This window comes from Neomonachus schauinslandi, chromosome 6 (assembly GCF_002201575.2).
Source record: "Neomonachus schauinslandi chromosome 6, ASM220157v2, whole genome shotgun sequence".
Taxonomy (NCBI): domain Eukaryota; kingdom Metazoa; phylum Chordata; class Mammalia; order Carnivora; family Phocidae; genus Neomonachus; species Neomonachus schauinslandi.
In genome coordinates this window covers 32,022,190-32,044,582 of record NC_058408.1, presented here as the reverse complement: position 1 = coordinate 32,044,582, position 22,393 = coordinate 32,022,190, and the positions used below count along the sequence as shown (strand labels likewise).

General features: G+C 37.6%; 1 protein-coding gene across 3 annotated transcripts in view; it reads left to right on the top strand.

The window, feature by feature from the left end:
• The window catches only part of CRB1 (crumbs cell polarity complex component 1), a 150,881-nt gene that overhangs the window by 83,434 nt on the left and 45,054 nt on the right, over window positions 1–22,393 (top strand). For 2 of the 3 annotated variants that reach the window (XM_021682496.1, XM_021682495.1), the window contains 2 exons: window positions 14,590–15,546; window positions 21,082–21,629. In XM_021682496.1, coding sequence (XP_021538171.1) covers window positions 14,590–15,546; window positions 21,082–21,629 — 1,505 coding nt within the window. The remainder of the gene's footprint in view (window positions 1–14,589; window positions 15,547–21,081; window positions 21,630–22,393) is intronic. The other variant, XM_021682497.1, reaches the window with a different exon arrangement.

The following is a 22,393-nucleotide window of genomic DNA, read 5'->3' as shown; positions in this document are numbered from 1 at the left end:
ACCACTAAGGAAATTGAAGCAGTCATCAAAAATCTCCCAACAAACAAAAGCCCAGGGCCAGATGGCTTCCCAGGGGAATTCTACCAAACATTTCAAGAAGAATTAATACCTATTCTTCTGAAACTGTTCCAAAAAATAGAAATGGAAGGAAAACTTCCAAACTCATTTTATGAGGCCACCATTACCTTGATCCCAAAACCAGACAAAGACCCCATCAAAAAGAAGAATTACAGACCAATATCCCTGATGAACATGGATGCAAAAATTCTCACCAAAATACTAGCCAATAGGATCCAACAGTACATTAAAAGGATTATTCACCACGACCAAGTGGGATTTATCCCTGGGCTGCAAGGTTGGTTCAACATCCGCAAATCAATCAACATGATACAATACATTAACAAAAGAAAGAACAAGAATCATATGATCCTCTCAATAGATGCAGAAAAAGCATTTAACAAAGTACAGCATCCTTTCTTGAAAAAAACTCTTCAGAGTATAGGCATAGAGGGTACATACCTCAATATCATAAAAGCCATCTATGAAAAACCTACAGCGAATATCATTCTCAATGGGGAAAATCTGAGAGCTTTCCCCCCAAGGTCAGGAACACGGCAGGGATGTCCACTATCACCACTGCTATTCAACATAGTATTAGAAGTCCTAGCCACAGCAATCAGACAACAAAAGAAATCAAAGGCATCCAAACCGGCAAAGAAGAAGTCAAACTCTCACTCTTTGCAGATGATATGATACTTTATGTGGAAAACCCCAAAGACTCCACCCCAAAACTGCTAGAACTCATACAGGAATTCAGTAAAGTGGCAGGATATAAAATCAATGCACAGAAAACAGTGACATTCCTATACACCAACAGCAAGGCAGAAGAAAGAGAAATTAAGGAGTCGATCCCACTTACAATTGCACCCAAAACCATAAGATACCTAGGAATAAATCTAACCAAAGAGGCAAAGGATCTATACTCAGAAAACTATAAAATACTCATGAAAGAAATTGAGGAAGACACAAAGAAATGGAAAACGTTCCATGCTCATGGATTGGAAGAACAAATATTGTGAAGATGTCAATGCTACCTAGAGCAATCTACACATTCAATGCAATCCCCATCAAAATACCATCCACTTTTTTCAAAGAAATGGAACAAATAATCCTAAAATTTGTATGGAACCAGAAAAGACCCCGAATAGCCAGAGGAATGTTGAAAAAGAAAAGCAAAGCTGGCAGCATCACAATTCCAGACTTCAAGCTCTATTACAAAGCTCTCATGGTCCTGGCACAAAAACAGACACATAGATCAATGGAACCGAATAGAGAGTCCAGAAATGGACCCTCAACTCTATGGTCAACTAATCTTCGACAAAGCAGGTAAGAATGTCCAATGGAAAAAAGACAGCCTCTTCAACAATGGTGTTGGGAAAATTGGACAGCCACATGCAGAAGAATGAAACTGGACCATTTCCTTACACCACACACAAAAATAGACTCCAAATGGTTGAAAGACCTAACTGTGTGACGGGAGTCCATCAAAATCCTAAAGAAGAACACAGGCAGCAACCTCTTTGACCTCAGCCGAAGCAACTTCTTCCTAGAAACATCGCCAAAGGGAAGGGAAGGGAAGGAAGGGCAAAAATGAACTATTGGGACTTCATCAAGATAAAAAGCTTCTGCACAGCAAAAGAAACAGTCAACAAAACCAAAAGACAACTGACAGAATGGGAGAAGATATTTGCAAATGACATATCCGATAAAGGGCTAGTATCCAAAATCTATAAAGAACTTCTTAAACCCAACACCCAAAGAACAAATGATCCAATCAAGAAATAGGCAGAAGCCATGAACAGACATTTTTCCAAAGAAGACATCCAAATGGCCAACAGACACATGAAAAAGTGCTCAAGATCGCTCGGCATCAGGGAAATCCAAATCAAAACCTCAATGAGATACCACCTCACACCAGTCAGAATGGCTAAAATTAACAAGTCAGGAAATGACAGATGATGGCGGGGATACGGAGAAAAATAAAATGTCACCTCAAAGCCAGATTCCCCAAATTGATACCTTTTAATGGGTAAATATAATTTGTATCTATACAAGAGTTTTCTTTCCCCAAACAGAGTTGTTTGGGCTTTTCTGGGATAAAATATCCCTTTGAAATCTTGTTGAAATTTTAGACCATGTCTGAGGAGCACCATTATCAGAATTACCTGGGATGCTTGGAAAAATGCAGCTATCTGGGCCTCGTCCAGATTTATAGAATCAGAGTTTCTAGAGATGTATCTTAGGAATCTGCATTTTGGAACGTATACCTCCACTAAGCATTTCTAACACTATTAGAGAGTCGCTCCTCTAAATTCTCTACCCAGAAAAAGGCACAAAATACGATAACAACAAATCACAAAATATTTCATATATTTTTAAAGGGATCAATAGACCTGTAATGTCCATTCGTGGATGATTTAGACATCTATGACTGTCAGGTCCAAAAAGCTTATATAAAAGCTAGAGTTGTGTTCCGACGCATTAGACTCTGCTTCTGTGCAGGAGGAGACTGGATGCATATTTGCTTGAATTTTGGAAACTTATGACAGTATTACCCACCCTTCATCAAACACACACACATTATACTGCACTATCATACAGTACAGTTTGCAGTATAGAGTCTTGTATTAAATGGTAAGTATTCTAGAAAGTAAAGCTAGTGTGAAAGTAAAGCATTCACACTTACAGTTAGAGAAAAGCACATCACAAATACTAAACCGTAAATCACAGTACAATGTAACCTACACTGAGTTCCAGATAGACAAGCCTCAGATGTTTGAGGACAGACAATGTCTGATTTAGGAGGGAAGACATTCCACAGGGTAAGTGCCCACCAAGCTGAACTGTGAAAGAAAGTTGGGTTTTGAATAAGTCAAGAGACGGAGAGAGCTTTGAAAGTACTTTAATTTTTACTCTCCTAAAAATGTTTTAATACAGACCCTTTATGTAGCGAACAGTGGGGAAAGTAATGCTGGTGGGGGGAGGGGGGCGCAGAAGGGGGATAAATAAAAGCCAGATTGTCCAGAGCCTTGAACGCCAGGCCTTACCAGGTCAGCAATTTACTTGGCCTTTGACATTATTTTGGGGGCTGTGCAGAGCAAAAATATTAATAAATTTGTGAGAAATGACAGTCAGCACTACTAAAGAAGGTAAAGCCGATTCTTACCATGGCAGAGAGAAAGCAAACATTACATGGACTCGCAACACATCCAACCCAATACAAAGCAGGTTTTTGTAATTCACCGTAACTCCAGTGTTTAATCATTCGCTTTTGACAAGAAGAGGGAAAAAAGGACCCAGCAAGAGCAGAGCCGTTTCTGATGATTTACTGATCAAAGCCAATTAGGATAGCTCTGGCTGAACTGGATTGAGTTTCAGTGAAATTACTTTTCAAAGTAAAGACAACAAGAGTGAGCCTGTGCCATGCTGTATTTTCTACTTGTTAGTCCGTAAAAAAAAAGAAAAGAAAAAGAAAAGAAACCCAGAAAAACTAAAAATCACTTACCTATATCCACTGAGCTTCAAAGTGTGACTCCTGAAGTGCAAAATCAAGTAAAACGTGGAACTGAAATGCAAAGCTTTGTGGCAGCTATTTTGTCTTTCGTTTGAAGATCTCAGAATACTTTCCACACAATAGACTGAATCAAATCTTCCTCTGGGCTCAGAGTTTTTTTGTTTTTTTTTTTTTTTATCTAAGCTACCGTATGGTTCTGAACAAATGTCAGGTCTAGAGTGTGTGTGTGTGTGAGTCTCTTGAATCATAACTTTAAAGCAGCGTAATAACAAAATAGAACACAGGAATGGATACTGAAGAAACAATCCTTTGCTTTGTGTATGTTGCACACACACACAATCTTAATAAACAAAATAAATCACCAACTGTACCACATTTTCCTGGTATCATTCATCTTGGGAGTGACCCACATAAAAGAGCTTTTGCATAACACATTTTTATAATTTTCATGGGAAAATTTGTTTTCTTTTCATCATTTTGTTTTAAAGTAGTTCAGAACTATGTTGCCAATTTTCTTGCATTTCTGAATTAAAAAAAGTATTGCATGCAATTTGATTTTAATTGATGACTTACTTTATTAACTCCTGTCATCGCCCTATGCTGTTTTGCAATGAGGCCTTGAGATAGGTATCAATTTCCTCCTATTTTCAATATCTCCAAACTGCTGTACTTTTTAATATTATTTTATGCCAGTTCATGATATAGTTTTCCTTGGAGGCAGCATATTGTAGGGGGAAAAAAACTGGTGGCTCCTCTCAGGAGTTAAAGAGACCGGGGCACCACTCACAACTTGGCTCAGTTTCATCATCTGTGAAATGAAGGTGGCAACATAGTTTTCATCATTTATGGAAGTGTTTACATGGCCACACAGATGAAGCCCTTAACACAGTGCCTGGCACAGTTCCATCCGCCCACATTCACCGTCCAGCTCTCAACTCTCATTTCCTGTTGCTGAAAATACACCTGGTGGCTCCCCCCATCCCTTTCTTTTGCTGATTCTATTTCACTGCAAGCTCTGATACTTGATAATCAAGCTTATTTTAGTTGTGTCTAAAATAACAATAAATGATGAATGAGGGCCTGAGGAAGCAGTGGATAAACTTCGCAATCTCTATTTTTAAACATAGAAGATTTTGAGATAAATCCTAAATTGATCTTGATTCTCGATTATGTTCTGGATACTTGAGATCACTTAGACCTCTGGAAAAATGAAATTTAACTATAATCCACACAGAGAAACTTTAGGGCTGTCATGAAGCCTAACTGTCCTCTTCCGCAATTAAAAATAGAGGTAGGGAGGGGCACCTGGGGGGCTCAGTCGGTTAAGCGTCTGCCTTCAGCTCAGGTCGTGATCCTGGGGTCCTAGGATCGAGTCCTGCATCGGGCTCTTTGCTCAGCGGGGAGCCTGCTTCTCCTCTGCCTGCCACTCCCCCTGCTTGTGCTCTCTCTCTCTCTCTGACAAATGGGTAAATAAAATCTTTATTAAAAAATGGAGGTAGGGAATTATAGCAAGATAAGATGTGTTCCATAAGCACTGACAGTGACCGAGAAGGACATGCTTTGAATGGTTGTCTCATTTAAGCCTTATAGCAGTCCTCTGAGGAAATTATTGCTTTCCCCTTTTTATAGATTTCTAAAACTGTGACAAAGTTATGAAGATGGTAAAGCTCACTATATTCAGCCTATTCTCCACCTAGAAATTCTCTACTTATATTATCTACTTAGAAATGATGCATGTAGTGTATTATTTACTTAGAAATGAGGATTGAATCTCAGGACTAGAAGAATCATTAGAGGCCATTGAACTCTACACCCCCACCAGTTCTTAAATTTCGCTGAAAACATCCTTTCTGATTTTGTACATCTTCAATGTCAGGAAACTTCCTGTTTCCTAAGACAGCTGATTCTATGCTTGATCAACATCAACTACTAGCAGATTCTGCAAAGTGGGCATAAATGTAAAATTCTATGGCATCTTACCAACTGGTGACCATTTTCCCTGGTGGAAGCAAGTAAAACATAAAATGTCGTGGGATGGGCTTTCAGCTACATGAAGACCCCTCTGATATGCCCTGGTATTTGCTTTTGTCCACGTTAAACATCTTCGTCTTCTTTAAGAATTTCTCTAATGACATGATTTCAAGTAAATTTACTATTCTATTAGCTTTCCTTATTGGAGTGTGCATCTTGTCCTCTTGAAGGACTCAAAACTTAATATGAATATTTTGAGATCAAAACTAGACTTCCAGAGGGATTACCATTTACTTTACCCTAGATATTGTCATTCACTGTGACAGCCCCAGAGCCACATAAAATTTTGGAAGCTACATCACCATGGATCCATACTTCAAAGACAAATTGGGATAATATATATGAAAGTAAACCATAAACTACATTTCATAATGTTAATACTAATTATCATTGATTGTTATTAAATTTATTATCAATTGAAACTGCTCCGCCTTCAACTGATAAACTATGTCTCCTCCATCTAATTTTGTAGTTGTTTAATCTCAAATGAAAAGAGTTAAGCCTTCTCAGTTTACAGAAAACTGTCCTTTTTAGTTCACATGAGAATCTTGGCTTACCTGTTTTATTTCCATCCTATTCTTTTCTATTCTATTCTATTCATTTCCTTCATCCCCCATTCATTTTTTCTCTTCTCCTTTTGGAAATCTCAGTAATATATTGTATATATAAGCTTCATTCTGCATGTATTCATGTAAATTCTTGTTTTGTTAATACATATATATTGTGTTAAAGGTCCCGTTTTCTTTCTTCCTTTTTTTCATTTGGCATCATGTTATTTAGCTCTATCCATGGTGCTGGATATACATCTGTTTCTAACTGTAGTGTACATTTCCAGGATGTACATCCTACCATTTTTTTCTAATTCATGCCTTCATGCCCTACCCAGTTTTTATGCACTCTCTCTAAGTTTTAATAAAATTTAAAGACAAAATGTACAAATTTACATTTTTTTCTTTGATAAAGTTCCTTTTAGAGTGCATCATTTAGGCCTATAAAGACCTTTCTTGATCCTGATAATTGTAACATCATTAGTTAGGATGCTTTGGGTCACAAAGAAATCTGACTTAACAAGGATCCCATTCTCAGTATCTTACATGATTTTTAGACTTAACCCCCTAGGGCTGTAGCATGGCTAATGCAGTTCAGGAACACATCTATGTAAGACAATATCAGGCTAAAGGTGCATATCTTTTTTATATTAGGAATGAAAGCCTTTCTCAGATTCCTCCTAGCAGAACTCCTCTCAGGTCCTATTGACCAGGATTGGATCACTTGCCTGTGACCCAGCTTGTAGAGGAGGGTGTGAAAAACTGTATTTGTCACTTGCGTCCTTTTGGGCAGGAGGTATGTTCTGCCCATAAGGAAGATGGGGAAGATGTGTTGGGGAAAATACTGCTGGGTAGGTAAGCATTATTTTTGGTTCGAGTCTTCGTGATCTTTAGCAAGTTCGTGTTGCCTACAAATTTGGTAAGTATGCCTTTTATATTTTTATCCAAGTAATTTGTATTCATATTCACTCCCCCAAAAAACAAAAAACAAAAAAAAACCTGTTGAAATGATTTTGAATGACTACTATCCTCAAAGCATTTATAATTCTCATTTTGCATACACAAAAATAACTGTTTAATATGCTTTACTATGTCCACTTCATAGATGAAGAAACTTCAGCTTAAAGAAATTAGCTATTTGCCCAAGGTCTCATAGCCTCATAAGTATTAAAGCTGGGGTTTAAAACACATTTTTGTTTGATCCTTAGTCAATGTTTATTCTACTTCATTCTGGATCCCTGAGGACTACTAGAAATTCTCTCTAAGATGATCCATTAATAAGAACTCTGAATATGTTGCCTGTCCTCCCCACCCCACTCTCACCAGCTAGCCCCAGTGGATTAACATCTTCCTTCAGTTTCCAAGGTCCCTGTCTGCCAAACATTCCCTACTGTTGTATACTTGGCTAAACTGTATGCCCCATGAAGCAGGACTATGTCTGGTTTCACTCATCATCATATCTCTAGCTCCAGCACCTGTTAAAAGGGTGAATGAGTAACAAATGAATGAAAAAAATACACTGTTACAATGTCTTTTGCTTTACATCTGTTCTGTCTTATCACCTGGTTTCCTTCACAACTTATCTGATGTCAGTTCCATGGCAGATTTTGAAGCTCAGATACTAGTCCATGATAAAGCACCAATGACTGCCTCATGATACCGTTACCACCCCTCTCAGGTAATACTTTCATCTTTACCAAGGCTCCCAAGAGTTAAGGTCTCAGCCTAAAGAAATTGTTCTAACGGTTAGAATTTCAGGCACCATGGTAGTCTGTGGGACTCAGTGACCTCCCAGCCTATATCGCCCAGGTGAAACCTCTCTCTGTAGGTCTTCAGGTCCCCCTCTCAGAAAATGTAAAAAAAAAAAAAAAAAAAAGTAAAACCACCATTACCCAAAATAATTCCCAAAAAACTTACCTAGTCAAAATATCCTGCTCTATAAAATGAAATACAATTATATTTAAGACTAATAGAAAATAGTTATTCTTTCATAGAGAGTGGCGCTTAAGTCTGAGAGCACCACACAATTAACTCTTGGCACTATCTCAGGGAAGTCCAATGAAGTCTAATGAAGATTAGACTCAGTGAAGTCTCCTGCTGTTTTCTTAATTTCTCGTTTTTCATTCCCTGCATAGATATTCAATAGATTTGAAGTTTCCATGAATTTCTTAACTACTCATTCAAAAGCAAAATAGAAAAAAAAATTAAAACAAAACCAAAAAGCCCACCAGCATTCCCACTGGTGTGAAGAAAAATAAAATCAGGCTCTAATTTTCCATAACAGAAGTTACCAGAAACACCAATCTCTATTTAGATTCCCCAAAACTCATTTTTCCGTGATAATAGTGTCGATGTTCAGTGTAGGACCATATTAACATTCACTAGTTTGACTTGAAAAGGGGAGGTACCATGTGTTAAGTAGAAAGAGTATCTAAAAATATAATAAGTCTGCTTGGTAAGCAGCACAAATGGGTCTTACGCTAAGCCCCACTGACCCAGCCTGGGAGGGGAATGAGGCAAGACTAAGTCCTCACACTCTTTACCTGAGAGAAAGAAGGTGACATTGAAAAAGAAGCCCCCACTTTTGGAAATGGTATGAAATCATCAGAAACTGGCTCTGTCAACCCATTAGGTGTTTGGATGGATCTCTTTTTCTACAGAAAAATGTTTGGATCCAAGACACAAGGTTTTCACATTTTAATGGCAATGCTCATAGGTAACTCTCTTTTTCATTACTTATATAAGCTAACTGATACCATTGTTAGAGTTTTTAAGATGTTTATTTAACAATTTATGTTAATGATATAATAAATATTACTATCAAGTGAAGACTTGAACTTTTGAGTGAAATAAAGTCACCCAAAGCAATGAGTAAAGGAAATACTTATGTATTGAGCCCTTGGTCTTTATATTTAATTTTTTTGGATTTCTATTTATTAAAATAAAAAATATTAAATCAATTAAAATAGAGAATGATGAAACTCATTTGTATACAAGTTTTTGTAGAAATAATTTTATTAGATATTAAAAATAATAATTTTATTAACTATGACTTTCAAAAAAGTGAAAATGGAAGCAAAAGTCATTTTAATAGCCAATGATAATTTGTATTAAACAAACTCTATATCTTTTTGATCCATTAATATTATATATTCTGATGAAAATATGGGATATACCAGATAGTAAAAATTTTCCCTATCATGGTTATTTTTGAAATACAGTCTTATCATAGAACCAGGCACTAAACTAAAAGAACTTTAGAAAAATAAAATAAAGTGGCAGTTTTTATTTAATTAAATAAACTGCCTTCACATAAACAAAATAACAGTAAACTTCAAGCAATCCACTTCATACTATAAGTACATGGACATAAATAGCCAATTCATTGTCAACTAAAACCCAATTAAGAAGACTGAATGACACAGGTAATCCTTAATCCCTTTATCTTGATTGACAGCAGATCTTATTCTTTGCCAGCCAGTAGAATAGCCAGTAAAAGAAGTTACAATCTTGTTTCCCACTTTTAGTTTGCTGGGTTCATCAAATGAATATGTCTGACCTTATTTTACACTGAAGATGTTAATAGAACTGGTTTTAAACAAAGCAAAACTACAAATAACTGCGTTATTCTACTTTTAATATCTAATTCTGTTTATTTTCTTTAGACAATTGACCTTCACACAGGCTTTCTCTTCTCTCTCTCTTTTTTTTTTTGTTTCAGTTTTTTCCATGATGGTAAAATCTAAAACTACCTTCTCTGCTTATACTTAAAGGGAAAACATAATCAAGTTATTGGTAGTTATTTTGTGAAAGATCAAATGTGTAAACATTAAGAATCATAAGAAAAAATACAATAAGCAACAGAAAAGAAAGGACTACCATTTGCCCCTACTTGCTGACCAAGGATAAGTGGAAGATTAATACCGTAAATTGTAAGAAATTAAATGTCTTGTAGCAGACGCTAATAATCTTAGGTATAGACAATTTTAGTAGCTGTCTCTGTGTCTTATTGTGTCCGGTTTCTTCTCATTTTACTGTGACAAGTCCCTGTGTCACTGATCGTTATGAGAAACCATGTTAGTCTTCCATTCAACAATTACCCATTTTTCTCCACTGCATTCAGAAAATAAATAAACAAACACATAAATAAATAAAGCAAAACAATAAAAACCGGATATCCCCAGGCCTTCTCCAATCTGGCTGTATTTAGTCTTTCTGACTTGATTTTTCCTTCATAAATCCTCCATGCCAACAAGACTGACAAATTCACCATCACTTCTAAGTGTCTTATGCTTTTCCACTGATGTGTTTTTGTTTATTCAGTTATTTCCATATACTTTTTTGTCAAACTGATCCACACTTAAAAACCTGTATTAAATCCTATTTCCTTCAAGGCTTCCTCAACCAGGCCATCCTGAAGAGATATCTCTGTCTGGAGACTCATCATTATTGAGTTATTGCTTATACAATTTACTTGGAATTCATCATACACCGTTTAGTGATATCTCTTCAGTGTTGTCTTGACTCACACTATCATTTACTTTTTTACAAGTTTTTCTCCAGTAAACTCACTGAGGACAGAGACCAGTCCACGTTATCCACAGTACTTGATATGTGGTAGTTATGTAATCAATACGTTTATTGATTTAATTTACAATATTGAGTTTTCATAGGTATGATTTATGATTCTCTCTCATTCAATGCCTTTCCCCTAAAACTTTGTAAATCTTCTCTAAAGTTCCCTGAGTTTGAGCATCACATATTAACCATACATTCATTGAGAACCTGCTCTTTATACTGTATATTCATAAAGTATGTGCTATGTTATTCTAATGTAATTATAATGTAATATTATCATGGTAAGCATATTGAAGACAGGTCTGTCTCTTCTGCTTTGCAATCCTCTGTGAGGGTAGGGCACAGAGAAGATATTTTGTAAATTTGAAAAACCAATACACTGAAGTTTCAACTAAGAGGTTAAGATAGGGTCACTGTGAGGTACCAAAGCGAAAAAAGACTATAATGCAGAATGTCAAAATAAATACTAGGCTTCAGGCTTTGCAATGTTTATGCATTTTAAGTATATATGAAAGTTCTTAAGAGGCAATTTGAAGCAATGTGTCTGTAAAGAGAGTTTTTTGGAGAGTTTTGCTGCTGTGCTGTGAATTGTACCCCACCACACAGTTTTAGGGTTGGAAGCTGGATTCTGACCCCAAGCAGAGCGAGTTGCTTTTTTTTTTTTTTTAAAGATTTTATTTTTATTTATTTGACAGAGACAGAGAGACAGCTAGCGAGGGAACACAAGCAGAGGGAGTGGGAGAGGGAGAAGCAGACTCCCCGCCGAGCAGGGAGCCCGATGCAGGGCTCGATCCCAGGACTCTGGGATCATGACCTGAGTCGAAGGCAGACGCTGAACGACTGAGCCACCCAGGCGCCCCCAGAGCGAGTTGCTTTAAGGAGAATCCAGTCTCATCTAAATTTGAGGAAGGGGTGGGTGGCATAGGCAATTTAGACTGGATTCTCTACTACCTAAGGAATCTACAATCTAACCTAAGGCAGCAGGAAAGAGGGAGAGAGAGAGAAGTGATGCCATTGTTGTGCTGGGAAGTAAATGTGCCCCCCATCAACCACAGGTCAAAGGCACATGAATCCCCAGGCCCACATAGGGAACTCAGGGTAGGAATATCAGTCAGTGGTCAGTGTGAAAGAGATCCTGCCCAACAGGCTTCTGTCAGAAGGTGAGAGAGCCCCAACAGAGAGAGTTGGTGAAGGCTTCAACCTCAGTAAACCAAGAATGAAGGGGTTGGGGAGGGGCAGTGTGAGAGCAACTGGTCAAAGGAGAAGCAATGCCTGCCTCACGGGTCTCTGGCGACTCAGATGGAGGAACAGAGGGGGAAGGAAAAGTCTTCCCTCAGTGAAATGTATTTAAAGGCATAGTGGGAGGAAAAAAAAGTATTTTGCTTTGATTATAACCCATGAGTTGTTCAATATTCCTCCTAATTAATGATTATGGATTACTTTTTTTGTTCCCAAAATCCTGTGAAAATCAAATTTAAGTAAAATATCTTCCAATACAGGGGCACCTGGGTGGCTCAGTTGGTTAAGCAGCTGACTCTTGATTTCGGCTCAGGTCATGATCTCAGGGTCCTGGGATAGAGCCCCACCATATCCGGGCTCCAGGCTCAGCGGAAAGTCTGCTCCAGGATTCTCTCTCTCTCTCTGCCTCTGCCCCTCCCTCCACTTGCACACTCTCATTCTCTCTCTCTCTCAAATAAATACATAAATCTTAAAAAAAAAAATCTTCCAATACAAAAATTTAGACTTTTCATTAATTCAGTTAAATTAAATTTGCATTAGAACACTCCTTTAGAATATAGCCTGTAATTCCTGTGGTCAGTTTTCTTTACTTATAAGGATGATTACATAACAAATAAATCAGTTTTATTTTTCTTGCTCAACGAGCTTTTCATAATGCATATATGCTCAGCACTGTAGAGGTGCTATGGGAGGTTCTAAATAAGAAAATAAATGTTCAGTCTTTTCACAGAGCTTGAAATATTTTTGGATCAAGAAAGATTGTGTGAAAACAATCCAAGTAGTGTAAAAAACAATCCAAGTAGTGTATACTTAAAATGCATAAACATTGCAAAGCCTGAAGCCTAGTATAACAGGATCCTATCAAGAGTCTAAATGGCATACATAATGGCAATGAGCAAAGATTAACATTGGATACATTTATCTGAAAATATGCATAAGAAGAGCACTTCAGGTTTGGGATTGGATCAGATTAAATGCATTATAAATATTTTAATCATCTTACAAAGGTCATCATTAATCAATTCAAAAATTACCAAGCGTTAAATGTGAGCCAGACACTATGTTATGGTTTAAACATATTTTGGTGAATAAAACAGACATTTTCTCTTCCCTCATGAAGAGTAATGAGATTCTAGCCTAATATGCTCATTATGTAAAGTTATGCCATTTGTGGGTCACTCCATATGCCCACACCTTCCAAACAGTCTCTCTCAATGACTATAGTACTATTTGAATTTTGTCATTAGAGGGTATTTCCTTTGGTTATCACTTTTTAATAACAGCCAACACTTACTGAGAATTTATTACATATCAAGCAATGTTATAATCGTCTTATGATCATGTTATATGATCATCATATAAGACGTGAGATTAATTCTAACTTTTAAAAGTCCTTTGATGTAAGGACTATTATTAACATCATCTTATAGATGAGAAAATGAAGACACAAAAAGTGAATGTAACCTGCTCACAGTTTTGCTGGGATTCAGATCCAACCCTTCAATATAGGAGCCTTTGATTAAATTTCTATAATTTAAATTTAATACTTAATATTTTATATTTTTTATGTTTCATGTACTTTTAATACATATGTTTGGGCATGGAATAAAATGGGAAAATAAGAACACATATGAGTAATGACAACAAATGAAAATGCACTAAATTGTCAATTAAAGAACGGATAGTGTCAGATTGGATTTTAAAAACCTAGAAAACCGATTGTGGGAGTGCTTTGGAGTTTAGACTTCAGTCTTTCTAGGTCTCAGTATCTTCTGAGAAAGAAAGCTAAGAAAATCTGCACTGAAAACCCCACAAGACTGTGGTAGGCACAGATACATTATGTGGATGAGGGTGTCGGGGAAACCATATAGTGCTCTACACATGTCCATTGTTGTCATCCTATTTGTTCATTTGAACTAGAAAAGCAATAACCATCACTCTTGAAAGGTGTTGTATTTCTCCTTGTTACTTTGATTGCGTGAATTCTAATAATTCTCTAATTAGAGACTTGGAATCAGGAAAAAGAGTAAAAGAAAATGAAGTTAAAACTGTAAGACAGAGCATGTTATGGGATATATTTCATGGTTTATACTAGAATTATGGAAAGGAGGAAACAGGGCCTTCCATTCATCTTAGAAGCTGTCCATGGTGAGGGTTGTCTAGACTATCTATGTATCTGACAAACTTTGGTTTTAGAGATTATGGGGAGGTAAAAATAAGGTAAGAGGCAAAATCACCAATTTCAAGTAGAATAGAGTAAAAGCAGCCTGGGACAGGATATACACTATCAGAGAATGGAGTCCCAAATAATTTGTATCAAGCATCACTTTTTCTTTTATCATTTTTACGATATTGAGTTCCAGATGCTTGTCTGACAATAGCAGTTTGAGTCAACCCCTATATTTGGCAAATAGTTTATTTCTAGAGGAAGAATTCAGGGTCTTCCGTGACTGCATTAATCAATTTTAACTTCCTCGATAACTATTCACATTTTATTCCATTATGGTCCTAAACCTGAGCTAGCTCTTCACTTCCACTGATTATACATGGAAATTATGTGAAACTTCCATTTCTGATCTGAATATATGCAATTTCAACCTATTCTTTATTATTTAACAGGAATCCACTGTGAAGAAGACTTTGATGAATGCTCTTCAAACCCTTGCCAAAATGGTGGTACTTGTGAGAACTTGCCTGGTCGTTATACTTGCCACTGCCCATTTGATAACCACTCGGGAACATTTTATGGAGGAAGGAACTGTTCTGATATTCTCCTGGGCTGTACCCATCACCAATGTCTGAATAATGGAATATGCATCCCTCACTTCCGAAATGGCCAGCATGGATTCAGCTGCCTATGTTCCTCTGGCTATACTGGGTCATTGTGTGAACTTGTCACCACACTTTCTTTTGAGGGCCATGGCTTCCTGTGGATCACAAGTGACCCAGTTACAGGCAAGGGCTTAGTCTGTAACATAGCCCTCGGTTTCCAGACCGTTCAGCCAATGGCCCTTCTATTTTTCCGAGGCAACAGGGACATGTTTATAATGCTGGAGTTGCTAAGCGGCTACATTCACTTATCAATCCAAGTCAATCATCAGTCAAAGGTGCTCCTCTACATTTCCCACAACACCAGCGATGGGGAATGGCATTCAGTGGAGGTGATGTTTGCAGAGGCTGTGACCCTAACTTTACTGGACAACTCTTGTAAGGAGAAATGCATCACGAAAGCTCCTTCTCCATTTGAAAGTGATCAGTCAATATGTGCTTTTCAAAACTCCTTTTTGGGTGGTTTGCCAGGAGGAATGACCAGCAACGGCATTGCTCTGCTTAACGTCTATAATATACCATCCACACCTTCATTTGTAGGCTGTCTCCGAGACGTTAAAATTGATTCAAATCACATTACTCCGGAGGATATTTTATCTGGCTCCTCTTTAAATGTCAAGGCAGGCTGTGTGAGAAAGGATTGGTGTGAAAGACAACCTTGTCAAAACAGAGGACGCTGCAGCAACTTGTGGCTTAATTACCAATGTGATTGCTACAGGCCCTACAAAGGCCCCAACTGCCTGAGAGGTGAGAGAAGGCGGAGCTGTGAGTGCTGTGAGTGCTGTGTCTCATAGCATCACGGTAACAAAAACAGCCAGTCTGCCTTTCCTGTTGTGAAACTAATGACCCCTCAGGACTTCTGCTTCTGGTTGCCAACTGACGAGAAAAAAAGAGGCTAGTAATGTGCATTAATTAATTTTGAGTGTATTCATTAGACACCAGGGTGTCATTCATGCAGAGAAGTAAAAAAAAAAGGGGGGGGGATAGCTCCTACCTAAATGAGTTTTCACCTTGATGTGTTTACAAAGTGCTATTACAATTTGTGGTGTGTCAGAAATGTACTGTAAATCATATTCAAAAGAGAGAGAATCTTTTGGAAAAAAGGACCATTAGACACAAAATTAGTCAATGCCAAGTATTGGCACAATCTCTTGTGCAAGTAGACTCTTAAGAAATATTTACTTCCTTGCTCTCTGTTCTATGCAATTCACACTTGCTCCAAAATCATGTTTATGTTTAGCACTTTTATAAACCACTGATTCTAGTCAGAGGTATATTTTCCAGAGCTGCTTTGGAGGAAATAGATATTCTACCTAGGTGTCCTAAGGAAAAAAAAAAGAAAGAAAATGTGGATAGTAACAACAGTGAAATTTTATAGATACCATAAACTAATTGATCTGATTTTTCTAGCAAATCACAGCTTGAAATGTATTTTAAAATCCTAAACTTCCAACATCGTTCCAAAGACTGCTGTTGATAGTGATCAATACATACCTGTTTCTTTTTATTATTATCATGCCTTGAAAATGTCTAAGAGGTAATTGCAACAGACTGCTTTGAAGTTCAGCTGTAATTTACCCTAAGATTTTAGAGCAACTTGAAGTAGGACAACATCTGGTAAATAGTCTTCTCTGCTTTAGATGAAGTAAAATTAAAACCAGTCTTAGCCTATACCCTATTCCATGTATGAATGGCTAAGAGTTATTAGAAACTATCCATGGGTCTCCCCCCGCCAACCACAATATTCATTACCAATCATGGACCTGTTTGACAATGAGGTATGGCATCTACTAGCTCAATGTAATATTTTAAATAGAATGGCAGGTTGTTTTGTGATTTTTTTAAAGGAGAAAAGGGGAAATTATGCTGAGGCACTGTTCACTTTTTGAAGAAAAATTTAATTGACCCACAGCAATATTTTTACTACATATACAAAATAACAAACAGATGCTGACTCGTTTTGACTGGTTTCCAAATGCAGCGACCCATAAGGTTAATACTGACCACGGTGATGCTACCTGTCCTGGTAAATAGTTTCAAGAGATGCCAATTCAGTGGGTTCTGGTTTTCTTTAGTTTATTTATTCCAACTTGGAAAATGATGATTTTTTAAACCAAGTTCCTGAATTGGTTACGTGCCCTACCTCCCGCAGTTTCCTTATCCCCCTCCCCCTCGCCCACCCCCGCACTATCTGAAACTGTTCAATCCTCGTGGGAATGCTTGGCTTCAAAAGTGACCTGTATAGGGAGGGAGTTCCGTAAAATCTTCTCTTTCCCAAAACTTCTTAATATAAGTTTAAGAAAGATTATATTTTTCATATCGCCTCAGTCATAAAACTAAAATATTCTGTATTGGTGTTATTTATTATGTTTGCTGGGGAGTTTATTCTCATTACAAAAGAGGCTTACAAGCTGCAGAGAGAAGAGGGAGCCTTTCTATCATTGCACACCTACACGCAGGAGGGAGGAGAGGTACTAACATTTACCAAGGCAAACGTCCTTCAGTTCTTGATCTTGGCTCAGTATTTCCCAACCCATTGCAATGAACAAGCAGGATGGATGGAGGATTTAGTTGGCTGACTAAACATGAATGACATGGAGATTTCCAATATTTTTACATTGATCTTTTAAAAATAATCAAATGTCTCAATAAGGGGAGTTCTGGAAAGTGTTTCTCAAAGCTCAGTTCCCAGAACTGTCTCAATGTATCTTCTTGTGTTGGCTGTGTATAAGACCACAGAGCTGCCAAGATACCGTTCAGAATGAAGACCTCTTGCCTTCTAGAGAATATTTTTTATTTGCAGAGGCAATTTACATATGTTTTCTCTTCAGTCCTACATCTAGACTTTGAGACTCTTACCCGGTTAGAATTGCAATTTCTTAGATATAGAAGGGGCTTCACCAATTACTGTATTTTTTAAACTATCATGCCTGCCGAGGGTAGTGACCAAACTTCTGCTTACATACTTTTAGGAATGAAGAATTCATTTATTCTATCTTGCCAGAAACTGCCCCAAGGTTGTTTCTTATACTGAAATAAAATATGATTACTTATAGCTTTCATTCATTGGCAGCATTATAACTCTTGAAATCATACTAATATAAATCTTACAGGGATCTTCTTGAGAAGATTTCAATATTTGAAGTATCTTATACCATCCAAGCCATCACTTCTATCATGCTAAACATATCCAGTTTCTTTTAATGTTTTCCATATGACATAACTTTCAGACACTTCATCAGCTGCTTGCTTGTTGCTTACTTTGGAATAAATTTGCTTATCTGGTTCCTAGATGTGCCTGATGATGCAGAGTGACACAGGACTATAACCTCTCTCATTCTAGACAATGTTCTTCTGTTTGCAGCCTAATATTACATTGACTTTTTGGCAACCACGTTCTACGCTTGGCTCACTTTGAGTCATTCTTACTCATGGTGCCATAGAATTCTGCTTCTTCCACCCTAAATGAGGTACATTTAGAAGCAAGAAGCTTTTGTTTATTCTTAGTAAATTTCACCTTGTTGTATTCTACCAATCATTAGAACTTGAAGCATATTTTTCATCTGCATTTGCCATCCCTCTTCATGACATATCAACAACACCATTGAGAATCGTTCCTCCCATGTTCACAACAAGTCATACATGGCTTCAGGTGTGTCTAAAAATCATGTAGTAAATCACCTCCTCTGATTGTGATTTCTGAAGAACAATGGGATTGCTGGAGACTCAAGCTTCTGAGAAAACAAAACAAAACAAAACAAAAACACAAAAAACCCCCCTAAAAGAGCTCTGTGTTCTGTCTTCTAATTTGGATCCACAGAGTGATCTGCAGGCATTCTAGGATGACCAGCAGAGTCCCCATCACCCAGGAGGTTGAATGATTTTGTGCATATTCTCAAACCTCAGGAGCTTCAAGAGCCACATTTTCCTATTAAACATTTTATCTCATATGAAAGTGCTGCAGTGTATTCAGAGATGTTAACCTCTTCCAATGGGTTATTTTATTTAACAGTACACTTTGAAAGCTACTTGTAGTTGCCTGGAGCAGCTGGTCTCCAAATGCAGATTCAAAAATGCAATATTCCTATAGAAAGTCAAGTCAGAATTCTGAAAATATAGCCTTTTATGCAGGAGGTCTTCAAACCAGATGGTTGCCTAAGCAAGTTTTAACTGTAGTTCAGCTACACTAAAATATGTCTTACCTTTGCCCAAACTTCAACTGGACCATGACGATATTTAAACACAATGAAATATGGTAAAATCTGTCTTGTTTCTGGTTAGTATTGGGATGTAAAAACTTGAAGATAGCCATCTCTTCAAGACCTCTCTCATCACATTCATCAGTGATTTCTAGATTATAGAGTTCAATGGTCCATTTTTAGTCCTTATCTTACTGCACCTCTCTTGATGTGATACCCATTGCAGCAACAGTAAACACAGTTAACCACTCCCTCTTCCTGACAAACTCTTTCCTCGCTAGGCTTATGAGACATCACTCTCCCTTGGTTCTCCTCCTATCTTACTAGCTGCTCTTTTGTCATCTCCTTTACCTCCAAATCCAAATGTTTGGTGCTTAAGGACTCAGTTCTTGGACCTGTTCTTTTCTCTGTGTATACTCACTCTCTTGATGATCTCATCCAGTCTTGTGACTTTAAATAGCATTAATTACACTGACAAATCCAAAATAATTATAGCTACCCCAGAATGTCTCCTCTGCACCTCTATAGCTGTTTACTAGACAGTTCCACCTTGATAGGTGCATCTCAAATCTAGACAGTTCCATCCAAATTTAATGTGGACTCTCACTTTCCCACCAGATCTGTTCCTCTTGTTTTCTTTTCAGTCTCTGCAAATGGAAATACTTGCCCTAGAAAATCATGTAGGTTCTTCATGATATTTCCTTCAAAATATTTCCAAAATCTGACTATTTCTCATCACCTCCTCTGTTACCACGGATCCAAGCCACCATCCCTTCTCTCTTAAATTTCTGCAACAATATCTCTACCTTCTTTCAGTTCTCATTCAAATGTTATCTTCTCAGAGAGTACTTCTCTCACTACTTTATTAAAAAATCGCAACTCTACTTCTACCCCCAGCCCTCCCTATTCCCTTTCCCTACCTGATTTATTCTATACCTAAAGACTTATCACCACCTGACATGCTATATAGTTTGTTTCTTTATCTGTGTCTGGTCTGCATCCACCAACTAGAATATAAGCTTTAAGAAGACAGGAACTTTAGGGGCACCTGGGTGGCTCAGTTGTTTAAGCATCCGACTCTTGATTTCAGTTCAGGTCATGATCTTGTGGTCATGATCTTGGGGTTGTGAGATCAAGCCCCGTGTCAGGCTCTGCACTGGGCGTGGAGCCTGCATCAGTAAGATTCTCTCTCTCTCCCTCTCCCTCTGCCCACCCTACCCCCAGTCACTCTCTCTCTCTCAAAAAAAAAAAAAAAGACAGGAAATTTAGTTCCTACCATATCATCAATATTTTGGAAGGTAAGGGTTCATTTTTATACATCTCGAGAGTTTTCTTGAGTTGATGTACACCGACAGTATTGCCAGTTTAGTGCATTACTAACTTCTTTAAACAGGAAATTCTGGGTGAGTTCAATGCTCATCTTTGCCTCCCTCCTCCTATTTGTCTGTCTCCTATGCCTCTCCCAAACAGGACCACAGAAGGAAGATTCTTCTTTCTTTGTTCAACTCCCTTGCCTTTTATTATTATTATTTGGAGTATCATCCCCAAAGAGGATTTGCGAATCTAATTCTTGATTTCTGTCCTTTAGAAAGAATGATTAGATGTAATGACATTTGCTTCAGCGTGTCCTCAAATAGCAAAGATGACAGATGCCTGAACAGTCTGCTTTGAGATGTTACAGTAAGAGATCTTATTCCTCAAATGTCTTCCACTAAGTTGGAGGACAGTAGTGTCTGATATTCCACCATTAAACCCCAGTGTTTTAGGGCAGTGAAGGAGAGGTAAATCTTAAGTTTATCAGCACAGAGATCTTTTCTCTTTCCGTTTTGTGATCAATGGGCCTCAACTATAAACTATAAACCAAAATGTAGTTATTTTCAGAAAAGTCAGTAAACTAAGTATATTTCAGTAAACTCAGAAGTTTTGAGAAATGAGGCCAAATTGTCATTCTATTGAATAAGCCTGTTCTAAACTTTAAAAAAATATATATGGGTGTGTGTGTGTGTTGATCTTCTGTCCCTTCTTACTTGTGAGTCTTAAAATGTTTCTTCTTTGTTTCTCCTGCTCTATTTTGACACTGAAGAATATGTGGCAGGCAGATTTGGCCAGGATGACTCCACTGGATATGCTGCTTTTTATCTTGACAAGAGTTATGGAGAGAACTTTACCATCTCTATGTTTGTTCGAACACATCGACCGTCAGGCTTACTCTTAGCTTTGGAAAACAGCACTTATCAATACATCCGTGTTTGGCTAGAGTATGGCAGACTAGCAATGCTGCATCCAGGTTCTTCCAAGTTAGCAGTACAGTTCATTCTCAGTGATGGAAATGTCCACTTGATATCTTTGAAATTCAAGCCAAATAAAATTGAACTGTATCAGTCTTCACAAAACCTAGGATTTATTTCTGTCCCTACATGGAAAATCCAAAAAGGAGATGTCATCTACATCGGTGGCCTTCCTGACAGACCAGAGACAGAAGCTAATGGTGGCTTCTTTAAAGGCTGTATTCAAGATATAAGATTAAACAACCAAAATCTGGAATTCTTCCCAAATTCAACAAACAATGCATCCCACAATCCAGTTCTTGTCAATGTGACCCCCGGCTGTCCTGGAGACAACATGTGCAAGGTAGGATTATTCACACCAACTATGTCTATATTGTATGCTAAACTATTGTTTCATTAAATAATTTGTTATAGCCATTCTTTGTATGTGAAGATAATGTTACTGACCCACCAGCCATAAAATAACACTTCATCAGTATTTTTCCAGCAAGACTGGGGGATTTATATGGAGCCATAAAAAAATGGCCTCGATCTTGGTGGCATCATGGTCTATTTAATCATCCGAGATAACTCCAGCCACATGCTTCTACTGCCACAACAAACAAATTGCTCAAGAATAATAGTATTTTTTTAAATATTTTCTTTTTTTTTTTTTAAGATTTTATTTATTTATTTGAGACAGAGAGAATGAGAGACAGAGAGCACGAGAGGAAGAGGGTCAGAGGGAGAAGCAGAAGCCCTGCTGAGCAGGGAGCCCGATGTGGGATTCGATCCCGGGACTCCAGGATCATGACCTGAGCCGAAGGCAGTCGCTTAACCAACTGAGCCACCCAGGCGCCCGAATAATAGTATTTTAATCCCCAAACTCTTAATGGCATCCCAGAGGTTTAACTGAATTAATTCATTTTGGAAGAGATCATCATATCATTTATATTAAATGCCCAACTACTGTTGTTTTTGACTATGAAGTCAACAACAACAAAAAACCCTGAGTGGTAACTTTCTTCTGGTAGTTGGATTTAAAATTCTCTGAAATATATTTTCCCTGAGGCTACGTTTTACTTTCTGTATTTTGTATGCTCTTCCAAAAACTATTTAAATATGTGA